At 59.0% G+C, this 15,240-nt stretch overlaps 1 protein-coding gene across 2 annotated transcripts in view; it reads right to left on the bottom strand.

Annotated features, from left to right (window-relative positions):
* MED15 (mediator complex subunit 15) overlaps positions 1-13,919 on the bottom strand; it is a 45,219-nt gene extending 31,300 nt beyond the window's left edge. For both annotated transcript variants that reach the window (XM_070385708.1, XM_070385709.1), the window contains exon 1: positions 13,753-13,919. In XM_070385708.1, coding sequence (XP_070241809.1) covers positions 13,753-13,820 — 68 coding nt within the window. In that variant the 5' untranslated portion in view covers positions 13,821-13,919. The remainder of the gene's footprint in view (positions 1-13,752) is intronic.
* Positions 13,920-15,240: the final 1,321 nt, after the last annotated feature.

Below are 15,240 nucleotides of genomic sequence, written 5' to 3'. Positions count from 1 at the left end.
GACAGAGGTGACTGAGAGGACCCATCCTCGGGGGACTGGGGGGCTGCCCCTCTGCCCAGGCAGAGCTCCATTCGTCTCTGGTCCAGACCTGACCCACCACCCGGGCCCCCGAGTCCCCCAGCCGGAGCCCAGAACCCACCTGCAGGGACACACCAGGAACCCCCTGCAGCCTGCCGCCCAGAAGAGACACCTGGGGGCCTCCTCTTCTCAGCCCAGTCCTCACCCCACGTCTCAGCACGCCCGGGCCGTTCTGCGGTGGCCTCCGCCTCCAGGCCTCCACAGTGGGGAACTCCACTCAGTCAGTATCCAGCCCTCGCCCCCGACGCTGGCATCTGCAGCAGAAGGTGGACGCCCGCTGTGTGCCCCTGGGCGGCTGTGCCTGCACGTGAGCCGGATGTGCGCTCAGGCCACGGGCCTGGCCACCCAGACCCCCGCCAGTGCCCCTGTGCAGAGCACCACCTCCAGGTCCCTGTGCGTCCCTCCTGCAGAGGGCGGATGGGACCATGCCAGCTCCCGGGGTCACTCTGAGGTTACAGGAGGAACGCCGTCAGGCACACAGGCCCAGGAAGCACAGGGTGTGCAGGAGCCGGAGCCTCCCACCCACGCTCCTGTCTCTCCTGACACCCCCTCCTCAAGGGGGCCTCCCCAGGTGTGACGGGGGCCGAGTCCCCAGCACCCCACCCTCCCTCTGGGGCCCATGGCGAAGCTCCTGGCCTCAGGGGGACCGGATGCCCTCCGCCCACCCAAAGGCTTTCATGCCACCAAAGGAAACTTGCCCGACTTGGGAACCATGACACCATCAGCCAACGGGCCTCCCAGGGGTGCAGGTCTCTGCAGCCCTGCCCCACTCCCAGGCGACCTGGCCAAGTGCTGCCTGTGTGTGCAGGCTTTTTTTCAGCCACTGCAGGACAGAAGCCTGCGGCTGGCGGCTGACCCTGCACCCAGCGTAAGATCCGAATCGCAGCAGCGCAGAGGACGACAGGGGACGTGGCACGCCCGCAGGGGAAGGGGCAGGCCCTCTGAAGCACACCAGCAGTGCACACGGTACAGACGGGCAGCACTCGCCGGGTGGCGGATGCTGAGGCCTGCCCCCAAGACTCTAGGGGCAGGCCTTGCACCAAGGCCTCAGGAGCGGAGCCTGGAGCCCAGGTCACTCTGACGCTGACTGAGCCCCTTCGTACCCATCGCCAAAAGCCCCCTCCTCCCTGATCATCGATAGCAAGCTTCCTGACTCCCCAGTAGGCAAAGAGGCCCACTCCAGTGAACACCCTATAGCTCCACAACTGATCTCATAACACCAGCCTTCCAACAGGAATTTTCTTTGTCCTGAGGCTATAAAAGTTGGCGTTAACTCAGGAAAACTGTCGACTCTCCCTTGAGAGGAAAACTCCCGTCAGGACTTCTCGGCCCACTGCACTCACGGTGCCCGTGTTACTTCTGCTCTTTGTTCTGCCGTCTGAAATGCTCGAGGTCTGGAAATCCTTTTCCTACCTGCGCTTGGACTGCCCCAGCATTTGGTGCCCCATATGGGGCTCTGTGTCTGGAAATTCTATCCCAACCTGCACTCGGACTGCCTCAACGGAAGAGATTCCTCCCACATTTTTATCAGCCACCCATCAGAGAGAGAAGTTCAAGCCCTGCCCTGAGGTCCAAGGAGGGGTGCCAGGGCCCGAGGGCCGGGGGCGCACTCCCCACACCTGCAGCACAGCCCGGGGAGCCGACTGGTGAAGCATGGCTCGGGCCAGCACAGCAGAGAACTGTCCACGCTCCCTAAATGCCATCAGGCACCAAGGAAGCCCGGGAGCCTGCTTCCAGAGAGGAGACAAGTCACCGCACTGGCCCCAAGAGGGAACACGCTGTGTCCGACTCACACATCTACAGGGTTCACACTGTCAAGTCAGAAAAGAACTAAACTTTCTTCGGTTCGTCTCTTCGAGTGCTATATTCTCTTAGGCAGAGAATTCTTTAAAAATCGTGAACCTTTGTGGAGAGGAGGAGGATAAGGGATCAGCCAGAATGAAAAGTGAGTAAGCACACATGTACGCAGGTGCCAGTGTGCACTGCGACTCTCGGGAGAGGAGCCCGCCTGCAGAGGAGCGGAGCCACGCACAGGGGGAGGCGCTAGCCCAAGTCATGATCCAAACACACACACTCCCTGTAATATCCTCACTTAAATAAAAGTAAAATTAAGTAAGAGCTGAAAACCCAGGCTGGAAAGAGGGACGGAACCTGCAGGTTTAATTTCCACTTGCCTCACAGAGCCCTGTCAGGTGAGCAGCTGACCACGGGCTCCCACACATCTAACACGGCAGACCAAGACCCCCTGGAGAAGCTCAGCAGGAAGAAGAAAACACCAAGAAACTACCTTTATTATCCAAGTGTAACAGATAAGACATCACATCCATTTAACAAGAACAGGACACTGTAAAACCAGAAAAGTCACACTGCCAAGAAAAAAACAAAGTTCTTACAAATCAAAGTTTATTAGATGTTAGCATGGAAAGGTCAGAGATAAAACTGAAGATGTCTCCCGCAGGGCAGAGCCAGAGCCAGGAAACAGGAGATAGAGACAAGAAGAGGGTCAAAGCTGTAGGGGCCTGGGGAAGGGCGCACCGGAGTGGCGGGAACAGAGCCCCAGGGAGCAAGCAGAGGAGCATTCCTTGCAGTGCCGCCCGAGGCGAGCTGCCTTGAAGCTCTCTGAGAGGAGAGGCTCCCAACCTGGGCCCAAGCAGCAGCGGGATGGGCCCGGGGAGCCCCTCCTCGGGGAGCCCCTCCACCGAGGAGGCCGCGTGCACCGGGACGGACGTGCCTCCCCAGAGCCCTTCCTGGAGGCTGCTGGACCGAGACACTGAGCCCAAGAGGAGGAAGCCTCCAGGGAGCAAGAACCCCGACAGCAGGGCCCTGCGGGACACCAGCCCTGAGAGGGCCTCGCCCCCAGGCCGCCAGAGCGAGGTGGGGAAGGACAGGCGGTCCTGTGGCACCGAGAGGCCACTGAGGCCGCAGCCCTCGGCCAGTGCGGTCAGCCAACCAGAGAGGGCCCGGGGCACAGCACCCCCTGCGGGAGAGACCACTCGTGCCGGTGCGGCCCAGCACCCAGGGGGCTGCGCTGGCAGCAGGAAACAACGAGACGCAGCTGGCTTAGTCACCAGCTGCGAGCAGACGCTCCCGGCCTGGAGGACGCCTGCCCGCCCTCACAGCAGCTGGGAGCCTGTCTCAAGCTACATCCCAAACCTCGACTCCCTGTTTTCTCCTCACGTCCCTGTTGGTCTGACGGAGCTCTCCAGTTTCTGCTAGAAAGATTTCTCAACGGCGGATGAGGCTCAGGGAAAGAACCAGACCTAAAGAAGCTACTGCTGCTCTTGGGAGGGTGTGTCTTATTTGAGCTCGAGAAGCCACACAAAGCTTCGTCACCCTCTCACTCCGCACGTCTGACTCATCCATGCACTGACCCCGGGCTCCAGGCCTGGGACCACGGTGGCTCCCCAGGTTCCAGCCCTGAGTGCGTCCCAGCCACCCCGGGGCAACCACCCGGTAAGGATGGTCTGTGTCAAGCCAAGAGCTTACGAAAGTGCTTATCTCGCAGGACTTGTGAAGTGTTCGGGAGGAGCAAAGCCATGTCTTCCAGAGATCCACACTTGATTCGGGCAGTGAGAATCACACAGTATCTGGGATGTGACTGAAAACGGTCCAGGGGAGGGGGGTCAGGGAGAGGGAGGGGAAACGCTGGTCCCAAGATGTGAGCTCTCCAAGTAGTGGGGAGACCGCACTCCCATGATCCCTACTTCTGTGAAGGGTTGGAGAAGCCCTAATGGGACTTTGAACAAGATAGGAAATTAAAGGGTCGTCTCATCTGGTGCAAGCCTGCTCACACCCTCATCCTGTCAGAGACTCCGCCCTTCAGTTCAGTCGCTCAGTCTGTCCGACTCCTCGAGAACCATGAACCGCAGCACGCCAGGCCTCCCTGTCCATCACCAACTCCCGGAGTTCACCCAAACTCACATCCATCGAGTCGGTGATGCCATCCAGCCATCTCATCCTCTGTCGTCCCCTCTCCTCCTGCCCCCAATCCCTCCCAGCATCAGAGTCTTTTCCAATGAGTCAACTCTTCGCATGAGGTGGCCAAAGTACTGGAGTTTCAGCTTTAGCATCATTCCTTCCAAAGAACACCCAGGGCCGATCTCCTCTAGGATGGACTGGCTGGACCTCCTTGCCCTTGGAACCACTGTTCTAACCTCACCAGACTCTCCCAGCGGGGAGGCGGGGACACACAGTTTTTAAGGCAGGAGCACACTCTGTCCCCCTCTGCCTGGCAAAGTAATAAAGTATCCGTTTCTACTTCACCCAGACAGACAAATAGGGTCATTTCAAGCACACAGGAAGACACTGCAGAGATGAGTGAAGGAGGCTCACATCCAAGAGCGTCCTGCAGTGGGGTCCTCCGGGCCCTTACAGGGAGCGACCATGTGGCCTAGAGAGCCTGGGCCTCTGGGACGGGGGCAGCACGAAGCCTCAGAAACCTGCCCTAGTGACCGGAAGTCGGTCCAGTCCCTGCCCACCCAGACAGACCAGAAGGCTCGCCGTGTCTCAGTTCAGTTCAGTGGCTCAGTCATCTCCGATTCTTTGTGACCCCCTGGACGGCAGCACACCAGGCCTCCCTGTCCATCACCAACTCCCGGAGTTGACTTAAACTCATGTCCACCAAGTTGGTGATGCCCTTCAACCATCTCATCCTCTGTCGTCCCCTTCTCCTCCCGCCTTCAATCTTTCCCAGCATCAGGATGTTTTCCAATGAGTCAGTTCTTCCCATCAGGTGGCCAAAGTACTGGAGTTTCAGCATCAATCCTTCCAATGAACATTCAGGACTGATCTCCTTTAGGATGAACTGGTTGGATCTCCCTGCAGTCCAAGGGATTCTCAAGAGTCTGCTCCAACACCACAGTTCAAAAGCATCAATTCTTCAGCGTTCAGCTTTCTTTATGGTCCAACCCTCAAATCCATACATGACCACTGGAAAAACCACAGCCTTGACTAGACGGACCTCTGTCGGCAATGTCTCTGCTTTTTAATATGCTGTCTAGGTTGGTCATAGCTTTTCTTCCAAGGAGGAAGCATGTTTTAATTTCATGGCTGCAGTCACCATCTGCAGTGATTTTGGAGCCCAAGAAAATAAAGTCTGTCAATGTTTCCATTGTTTCCCCATCTATTTGCCATTACCGGATGCCACGATCTTAGTTTTTTGAATATTGAGTTTTAAACCAGCCTTTCCACTCTCACTTTCATCAAGAGGCTCTTAAGTTCCTCTTCACTTTCTGCCATAAGGGCGGTGTCCTCTGCATATCTGAGGTGATTGACGTTTCTCCCGGCAATCCTGATGCCAGCTTGTGCTTCGTCTAGTTCAGCACTTTGTGTGATGTACTCTGCACAGAAGTTAACCAAGCACGGTGACAACACACAGCCCTGACGTGCTCCTTTTCCCATTTGGAACCACTGTGTCTAGCCTCGTGAGAACTGGAACCACGGACACACAAGTCCCAGCCAGAGTCCCAGGGCAGGGACTGTGGTCGTGAGAAAGCCACCACTCAAATGAACTCAGAGTATCATTCCACTTCAAAAACACGGGGCTGTGTGTATACTGGCATATTTAAAATGCATACACATCAAGTCATATGCCCAAAGACACAGTACTGAAGGAAAGAGATCAAAATGTCAGCAACAGCCACCTCTGGGCAGAGAAAGCATGAAAAACACTCTGCTGCTCTGAAATCATCTGCAATGTTATCTGAACAGAATGAAGGGCTGTGCCCACCAGCCTCCACTGACTGAAACAGGAGCTGGAGACGGGCCACCGCTGCTGGGACGGGCTTCCCGCTCCCATATCCTCTCCCTCCGCTCCTCGGAAACCGCCACTGGTGCCACCTGGGAAAAGCCCCAGCTGGCGCTAAGAATCTGAAGGCCAGAACTGGAGGCAGAGTCCAGAGAGCCAGCGCTGCACCCAAGGAGCCAGGGCCAAGCCGCCCGGGGGCAGGGTCACGTTACACGGGATGATGCCGCGCCACGGAGCAATGGCAGAAAGAAGAGTCTGCCACCCACGAGGACGAGTATTGCTCACGTGACACTCAGTGGAGCCCAGACCCAGGGGTGCACAGCGTGGGGTTCGTGGCCGGGAAGTCAGGAAAGCGGGGCCAGCTCCGCACCAGCTGAAGCACAGGGTGCCGCCTGTCCAGGACGCAGCCTGGGCAGCGCGTGGGCCTTACTTCAACACAAGACACACGATGGGAGTCTGGGGAGGGCCCTGGGCCCCAGCCCCACCCTCAGCTTTAGTGCCCAAATGGACCTCAGCCCTGGGCAGGGGTCCGCGAGTCCTCCCTGGGGTGACTCTCAGTACCCGATGGCTGTGAAGGGCCCCCGGCGGCCCACAGGGCCTTCTCTCCACTTGACAACAGGGGCGGCCAGAGCACTTCCTCGCATCACACCTCTGATGAGGACGGAGAGGAAGCTGGAAAGAGGGGAGGACAGGTCAGCAGGGATGAGGCGAGCACTGCCCCAGCCCCGGAGTCTGGACAGGCTTCGGAGAGCAGGCGCCCTGGGCAGCGCCTTCTGCCCCTGCCTGCCCTGCCCGGCCTGGATGCTAAGGGGCTGAGCAGAGGCCACTGGGTCACACCCCGCCCTGGCCCTTACTCTGGTCCCCAGGTCAGGAGGAGCACCCGCTGCTCATCACCAAGTCAGAGCAGAGCCCAGCGAGGACTGGCGAGCAGAGAGAGGACACGCCCGAGCGCTCTGCCGTCACAAACAGCCTCAAAAACAACAAGTTCAAATGTCTCCCCAGGCACACGCTGTGCCAAGTGCGTTACCGCGCCTGGAGACCCCGTTACTGACAGGCCCACACAACTCCTTCAGGCGGCTCCATAACCGACCGGCCCCGCTGGGCCAGCGAGGCGCCTTCTTGTTTGCCTTTGGCGACACCCCACAGCTTGAGGGACCCCCGACCAGGGGCGGACTCGCACCCCGGCAGTGACAGGGCCAAGCAAGAGACCACCAGGCGTCCTCACAGGCAGAGCTTCTTATGAAAGTGGAGGACGCGCCCCCCGCCCTCTGGATTGTGGTTTTGAGGGAACCACGCCTGGGCTGCTAACTACCCTCCCCTGTCTCTTGGACCAGGTACTCCTTTGCTCATCTGCTAAGCAGAAGCACCCAGGAACAGCCTGGACGCCCGTCCACACGGCTCCACACTGCTTTCCACACGCCTCCTGCAGCCGCTGACGCCCCTCACCTGGGACCAGGCACCGCGGGTGCGCACGACGCAGAGGGGTGACCAGGTCCTGCTCCCCACAGACTTCTAACACAGCCGGCAAGGCAAAGCAAGTACCCACGAGTGTCAAACCGCAAGAGAGTTCACCTGTTCTGTTTGTGCCAGGATGCATCCAATCAGAGTCCAACAAGCACAGGAGGAAGCAGGACCACTGTGGGCGGAGCCACCAGGGGTCAGGAGTGAAGAGGAGAAACGACTGCAGCCGGAGGCATGGAGCAGGGGAGTCTGGTGGGGGCTCTCCCGCTGCATGGGGGCAGAGGCGGGGAGGGAACCTGGACAGGCAGCTTCAGATGGAAAGCAGAAGCCTCTCAGCAGCGGTGGGGAGGGCAGAACCACCTTCAGATGACTGTGCTGGCAACAGGCCAGGCGAAGGAGGCTGCCCACTCTGACTGAGAGCACGGGGCAACTCGTCACCTCACAGCAGCTGGAGGAGACTGCGGCCCTCCTTCTCCTCCCTGCACACGGGGTCTACCTCTCCTTCAAAAGATTTCTGATTGCAAACAAATACATGTTGACTATTAAACTACACAGTACCCACGTGTACAAATTACAAACAAAATTAAAATCACTCAGACAACCAGCCGGAGGTAATGACTTAAACTCAGCTGGCACCCGATGTCCACGGCTCGTGCAGACGCCAGCCTGCCTGCATCCCGCATGCGTGGTGCTGTGACTTTCTCAGACTCTGAGATGAAACCTATCCGGGTGACCCACGGTCACCCCTGGAGAGGCAGGAAGCAACTGTGACTCGAGAATGCTCGCGATGCTCCTGCCTGGAGGGGCTCAGACCAGGGCTGCCAAGCATTCAACAACCCCAATGCAAACTGTGGGTGAGGCAGTCACAGAGCGCCGGGGCGGGGTGGAGGGCCGACTGGGCGGGCGAGGGGCACGGGGCCTGGTGCTGAGCCAGGGAAGCGAGCAGGAGGCGGGTCAGCCAGGTCCACAGCTGGGCGCCCGTGAGGGTCTGGGGCAGCCTGGCACGGTAGGGGCGGCAGGCAGGCAGGCACAGACTCTGGAGGAGGAATCCCGGCATGGAGATGAGTCCACCGGCTGCCACCCAAACATTCTGGGTGTCAGAGTGACTGGGGACGGAGGGTGGAGTCCGTGAGGCGAGAGCTGACAACTTGAAGCCCAGTGCTGAACACACAGGTGTGGCGGGGTCTTTATACTACTCGGTTGTATGATCCATTTTGAATTTTTAAAAAGCCATCAGAATTCCTTTAAAAATTGACCTTTAGGGTTCATAACTGACATCACTGCCCTCAGGGATACTCTTCTGGGGCAAGTATCCGTTGCCCTTCACGAGAACTTCCCACCCTAGAGGTGGGAAGGTCACCGTCCTTCCCACCCTAGAATGCCCACGTAGGGTCCTGGACCAGCCACAGCCACCAGGTCAGGAATGGCACCAACAGCTGGACGATTTCCAGCCAGGAAGCGATATGAGAGCTACAGCCCGTGAGGCCAAAGGTCAGCGGGGCTTGTGGTGCTGTGTCAGCCACCCTGTGGGACCCAGTGACCCAAGGGGAGTGGCTAAAACTGCCAACAGGCTGCCCACTGGCAGTGGCTCCACCGAAGCGCTCTCGGCGCATCTGGCTTGGGTTAACTGCCATGCCCCCAGTTTCCCCAGAGATGTGACCACTCTTTCAGACGAAAAGGCAGTTTGCCTCGAGGCAGTGGGTGAGCCAACAGGCCAACTACTGCAGCAGGGCGCAGAGCATGCCCCCCGTTTCAGCTGCCTTGAGAAAACCCTGGGTGACGGAGGGCTCCTGTCCCCTCAGCCACTCTCATTCCTGGTCTAGGGGAGCAGAGCCAAGGCTCAGGACCCTGAAGTCAGCATCTCACCAAGCACGTTCTGGCTGTTTCACTGGGACTTATGGTGACCAGACAGGGCCCCTGGCCTCAGGGCGCAGACATTCTGTAGTGGGCTGTACCCAGACACCAGCCCAGCCACGTGGATGACACCTGGCCAGGAAGAAAGTGATGGTCTCAGCAGCCTCCGCGCTGGAGAATAAGGCCAGAGTCACACCACGGAGGCCCAGGGCTGCTGCAGCCTGTGGGCCAAGCCAGGAAAAGCATCAGCCAAGACTCAGCGGTTTCTGCCCAAGGGAGGGACCACAAGCCACAGGCAGGCTCCAGACGCGCAAGCTTCAGGACGCTCCCTTCCTTCTGAAGACCTCTCCAGACCCTTCCAATTGCTGTCTGGTTGTTCTCTTCAGCTTCTGTGCTTGTTTTGTTTCTGGGTAACAGCTCCTTCCGGAAGGCATGCTCCTTCCGGCCTAGGCTGAAATCTCTGCACCTCCTAGGTTGCAGACCTGGATCCCCCACGTCCCTTGGGGGCTGTGGCAGAAGAGGTGGCTGACCTGTTGCTGCCCCCCGACCCGTGACTCCCCTCCGCACTCCCTCCCTGACCCTGGCCCCCCACTGGAGCCCTGACCAGGGCTGCCCTCCCTGAGCCCTGTCTCCTCCCCTTGGGATCTGTCAGCCCAGCGGATGTTCATTCACTCCACGCCTGAAGGTGCAACCTGCTGTACTCAAGGGTGGGAGGTATCAAAACAAAACTCAAGACGAGTCTCTGGAGATGCTTAAGGCAGCCCTTTCTCACATTCACAGCGCTGCTCACTTCTCACACATGCTTGTTCTCCAGAAGCCAACAGACCGGACATGCGTGCGCAACACTCACCCCACGACCCCAGGAGGCAGGTCTAAGGCCCACAAGGGCCAGCTGGGGAGCCCTCAGGGGGCTGCTCTCGCGGTCCTGCAGGGAAGGCAGATGTTCCACAAGCAGCGCATCTGAGCCACCAAGAGTTTCACAGCTACGCTCCCCAGAGGCTCTGGTAAGTGCCATCGGCCCCCTCCCCACCTTCACTGGCCCCTCCTCCTGCCAGGGCCCGGGGTGGGGGCATCAGGCGACATATCACTGAGAGTCCCCAGCCCTCCGTTCCCCTCCCGCCAGCCCTGTGAGACAGACTGGACTCCTGCCTTCGAGAGGAGATGACCAGAAAGGTGACGTGCCCAAGGTCACTCAGCTAACACGTGGAGAAAGTATGGGCTCCCAAGCTTCAGAGTGCGTGCTGGAGCCGGTCGCCCAGGCCAGTGGTTGAGACAGCGGCTCACACAGCCCCCAGGACGACGCTGCCCCTGCACGCTTCAGCAAGTGCTTCACACGACAGGCGTCATTGTCACAGGATCAGAGTCTTGCGGGAGACTCAAAGGGCCAGAGATACATTACAGCGGTGACCCACTCTAGGCAGGGTGGGCAGGACCTGGAGAATTCGATATTGAAGCAGACCTATCACTAAAGAGAAGGAGCTGGTCAGGAATGCAGCGGGGGAGTGTACCCGTTGTGGAGTTCTTTAAATACTCCGTGAAACACTGTTTAAGGGGAAAGCACAAAGAAAGAATTGGGAATGTGCAAGAAGCTGAAAGACCAGAGAGGCTGGACAAGAGTGGGGGTTCAAGAGAGGTGGTGAGGCCAGGCCGGGCCATCCGAACTCTGTCCTGACGCTGAGGACAGTCACTGAGGAGTTGTCAGCAGGGCAGGAGGGAGCGAGGGGAGGCAGAAGTCGGGGAGTGGGAGCTAAGGAGAGGCTGCTCCGGCGTCCCTGCAAGGCCTCCGGACAAGCCCCACTAACGCTGCTTTCCGCAGTGGAGTCGGGAGCTGCTTCTTCAGCCCATGCTCTGAGCACGTTTTCTCCAGAGCGACTCAGAGCTGGGTGAGGGCAGGGCGCTGTGCTCACATGCTCCCCTCCCTCTGCAACGTCCCAGTTCTCCACTTGGTTTTCCTCATTCAACTATAAATTACTTTGGCTCGAAACATTTCCCAAGGGACCACCCCAGAGGTCCAGGTGCCAAGACTCCAGGTTTCCACTGCGGGGAGCACAGGTTCAATCCCTGGTTGGGGAACTAAGATCCTGCATGCCCTGTGGCAGGGGCCAAAAAATAACCCAACAAACTAACAAACCATTTCCCAAGACAGCCAACTTTCAGTGCCAGCATAAGCACTGTAGAAAGTCAGAAGTAACAATATGCCAGGTGTCCTGACCTTTCTTTTGTAACTCTGAACACCATAAACCAAGACACCAAGAATCACAGCTTTCAAAGTGAAACCTGGAGAGAAAACAGAAAATCTGAGAACTGAGAACACCAACACGAGTGAGGCAGACAGCTTCCGAAACTGCTCATCCTGGGCTCCCCACCGTGCCCAGGCCCTAACCCTGAACACACCCACAGGAGAGGCAGAAGGGCCTCTGCAGATCTAATCAAAGCATTGACTTCAAAGCGGGGACAACATCCTGGATTACCCTGGCAAGCTCAATCTACTCTGAGCCACTAGCAGAGAATTATTTTTCTCTGGATGAGGCAGAAGAGCCCACCCTTGCTGGAGCTGGGCATGTGGGTGTGGGAGGGAATGGAGCCAGCCCCCAGGAACACAGACAGACTGACCCTGGCAAGGCTAACAGCCAGGGAGGCCCGATTTCGCCTCAGGCCTCCAGCTGTGTGGGAACTGAACTGTCAACAACCTGAAGGAGCCTGAAAGCGAATTCTACCCCCAGAGCCTCCAGGAGGAAAGGCACCTGCCAACATCTTGATTTCAGCCCTGGGAGACCCTGGGGAGAAGACTCAGCTGAGCCCACTGAGACCTCTGAGCTACAGAATCTGCTGGGTAATAATACACCTCGGTTGTTTTTAAACAAAACAAATTGTAGGCAGCAACAGAAAAGTAGTATCTAAGCACCAATCTGGCAAAAATAAAACAAAAAGGACGCAGGTTCTCTGGAAGCAGAGGGCTGAATCGAGGAGCACTCAGTCTGTCCTCTTTAGTGGCCCCCAGCCCTCAGACACGCCCCTACCTGCCCCACTTCCTTCGGGGACAATTCATTCCTCCCATCTTCAAACTCCAGGCTTCCTCCAAGAGAAATCTCTGACCTGGGGACCTTTCTTACAGGAGCCCAGAAATGGACCAAGCCTCAAGATTGCACTGAGTCTGCAACATGGGCAGAACCGTCCCAGACCATTCCACGGCAGTCCCCACTGCCTGCCCTGGACTGCCGGCTTCCCTGCCTTCCCCCACTTCCTTCCTTCCACAGGGCTGCACCCCACCCCCTCCAACCAGTTAGTCAGCAAGGGCCATCCACCGCACTCACTCTCCTCTTTCCCTGGGATCGTCTTCCTCTTTCACTTTCCAGCACTGTCTCCTGCAGGCCTTTATGAGCACTTCCCTGATTAGGTCACTCCTCAACGATTTTATGGAGCGATGAGAAAGACAGGGCTCTAGCAGGGGGGAATTCAAGCATGAAAAACGACAGGTCCCCAGACCCCCAAGAGCTCAGAATTCTCGGAATGGCCTTCCTGGCCTCTCTCTGTTCTTGATCCGCCTGGGGTGAGAGGGTGGGGAAATCGAGGGATCTTCCCAACTCTGGCATCTCAGCACCTCCAGGCAGGCCCCGTGCCAAACAGAGGCTCACCTCCCCAGCGCTGCACTTCCACCACTAACTGGCCGCCCCCGTTCGCCCTCGCTGCACGATCGTCTCCTGAAACCCCACGACTCAGCCTAGCACGAGTACCACCCCGCTGCGCGGCGGGGGCTCACTCTCTCCAAGCCTCAGCTGGCGGTGACGGCCCTTCCCACTCCGACTCGTCTTTCTGGGGCTCGATTTCTGCGTCGCCTACTCCCCAACGCTGCTCCTGGCCTGCTGAAGCGAACTGTCAATTCCGGAACGAGAAAGCCGGCGCTGTAACTGCGCCCCGAGGCGGCGGCGCGGCCCCCGGGGGCGGGGGCTGATCCCCGCCGGCCCCGCAAGCCCTAGCAGAAGGCAGTAAACCCGCGAGCGGCCACTGCGGAGAAGCGGGAGCTCGGCGCGCCAAGTCCCCGGGCGCCAGGCAGCCCCTAGCCTCGAGGGGTCAGCAGCTGAGACCAAGCAGGAGGCAAACAACCCCAGCTCTTCACGCCCACTGCCGACCGAAGGTCGCTTCCTGACGGCCTCTTCCTGTCGCCCTCCGGCGAAGCCCGCGGCGGGGAGGGGGTCGCCCGCAGACTCCCGCCCCCACCGCGCCTCCCGTCCTCAGGCGCTTCTCCGAGGAGGAAGCGCGAGGCGCCCAGCGCTGTGGACGCCGCCACGGGCGGCCCCGGGCTCCCCCGGCCGCAGTGGGGCGCGGAGCGGGGGAAGGCCGCCGCCTCCGGAGCACACGAAGGGCGAACGCGAAAGCTCAGGACGATGACTCAGAAGCCGGGGCTCGCCCGCTCCAGGAGTTCAGCCCAGGAAGGAGAGCGCGCGGCCCGGAGGGGAGGGAGGGGGGACGGCGAGGGCCACGGCCCGGTCCCCTCCGCGGCCCGGCGCCCTGGACCCCGCCGTCCGGCCGCGCCGCCCCCCGCCGCGAGGAGAGCCGGGGAGGGGGCTGAGGAGGAGGGCGGGGGTCGCGCCGCCGCCCCGGCCCCTACTCACATTTGGCTGACCAGCTTCTGCCGGAAGGTGGGGCTCCGCCAGTCGGTCTCCTGCCCCGAAACGTCCATGCCGGTGCCCAGCTCCCACCTCCCGTGCCCCACTCCGCCGCCGCCGCCTCAGTCGCGGAGCCAGGCCCAAACCCGGAAGCCGTCGGCGGCGCCTCGGCCGCGCCGGAAGAGGAGAGGGGCTTGTGGGAAATGGGGGGGGCGCGCGCGCACAGGCTTGTGGGAAATGGAGTCCGCGGGCGCCACACAGCGCGCCGCGCCCCGGCTCACCTGCTTGGCCTGTGGCCCTACTGCGTGCAGGTCCCGTGAGCCCAGGGCGTCCGCACCAATCAGGGAGGCGGCGCGAAGCCGCACGCTATCTGAGCGGATGCTTTGGAGACACTGTTTATCAAAGATTTTTCAGCATCTGCTCGGCCCTTCCTGCGGTCGCATCCCAAGACGGACCAGACCCTGGTTCTCTCCGTGAGACTTTTGGAATTTCATATCCCACCAATGGCTCTGTTTTCTAGGGCTTGGGAATGTGAGGAACCCAAACCACACTGCTCATTTTTCAGCACAGGCTTTCCCGTCTGGCCCAACAGCACTGTCCGTGGAGAACACAGTCCAGATGCTCACGAAAGGCACAAGAATGTGCCCAGTGGAGGAGGCAGGGGGAGCTGGAGGCGGGCGGGAATGGACCCGGGGGTGAAGCCTGAGGATACTCTTAGGAGGATGAAATCTCTGCCAGATTGATCCTATGGGGCTTTGTCTGTGCCCCTGGGGAGGGAAGGCAGGTGACGAAAATCCTGAGCCCAAGTGCTCCACAAAGGCTGTTGAATGAACGCACAGTCACCAAGATGGGCTTCGTGGAGCGGGAACTGACACCTACCGACGCCTACGAAGCGCCGGCCCAGGAGGGGCTGTGTCCACTCTGTGTCCCTGAGCCCCAGGCAGGAGTAGGGGACAGGACTGGGAGAGGAGGCAGTGAGCAGTTTCCCCAGAGGGGCCCCTCTTGTCCTCAGGTTTCACGTCTTGCAGTGATGGACAGCTGGTCACATCTTCAAACTTTTTTGCTCTCGTTCTTTCAAAAGTAATTTTTAAAAATTCTGTCCTGGGAATTCGCTGCCAGGCCAGCTGTTGGGACTCTAAGCTTTCACTTGACAGAGCGCAGGTTTGACTGCTGGTGGGGATCTAGGATCCCACAAGTGTCCAGGTCAACAAAAAAATTCTGTCCTTGCGGTGATCAACTTGTGCTGGTTTGCCTAGGACTTCCCAGTTTTAGCTCTCAAAGCCCATGTCTTGGCCACCCTCAGGCTGACTGGAATGGTTCATTGTCCTGTCTCTGTCCCTCTTGCACGTTTAATAAAACTGAGATCTAATACACGTATCATATAGCTCACTCTTAAAGTGTGCTTCAACTAACTTGTGTTGTGTGCTAATTGTGTTCAATAAACCAAGTGATTCATGAACTAAATACTGGTTATGTATATTGTATATCTCCAAT

Source organism: Bos mutus, chromosome 17 (genome assembly GCF_027580195.1).
Source record: "Bos mutus isolate GX-2022 chromosome 17, NWIPB_WYAK_1.1, whole genome shotgun sequence".
NCBI classification, from domain to species: domain Eukaryota; kingdom Metazoa; phylum Chordata; class Mammalia; order Artiodactyla; family Bovidae; genus Bos; species Bos mutus.
This window is presented reverse-complemented; position numbering and strand designations above follow the sequence as displayed.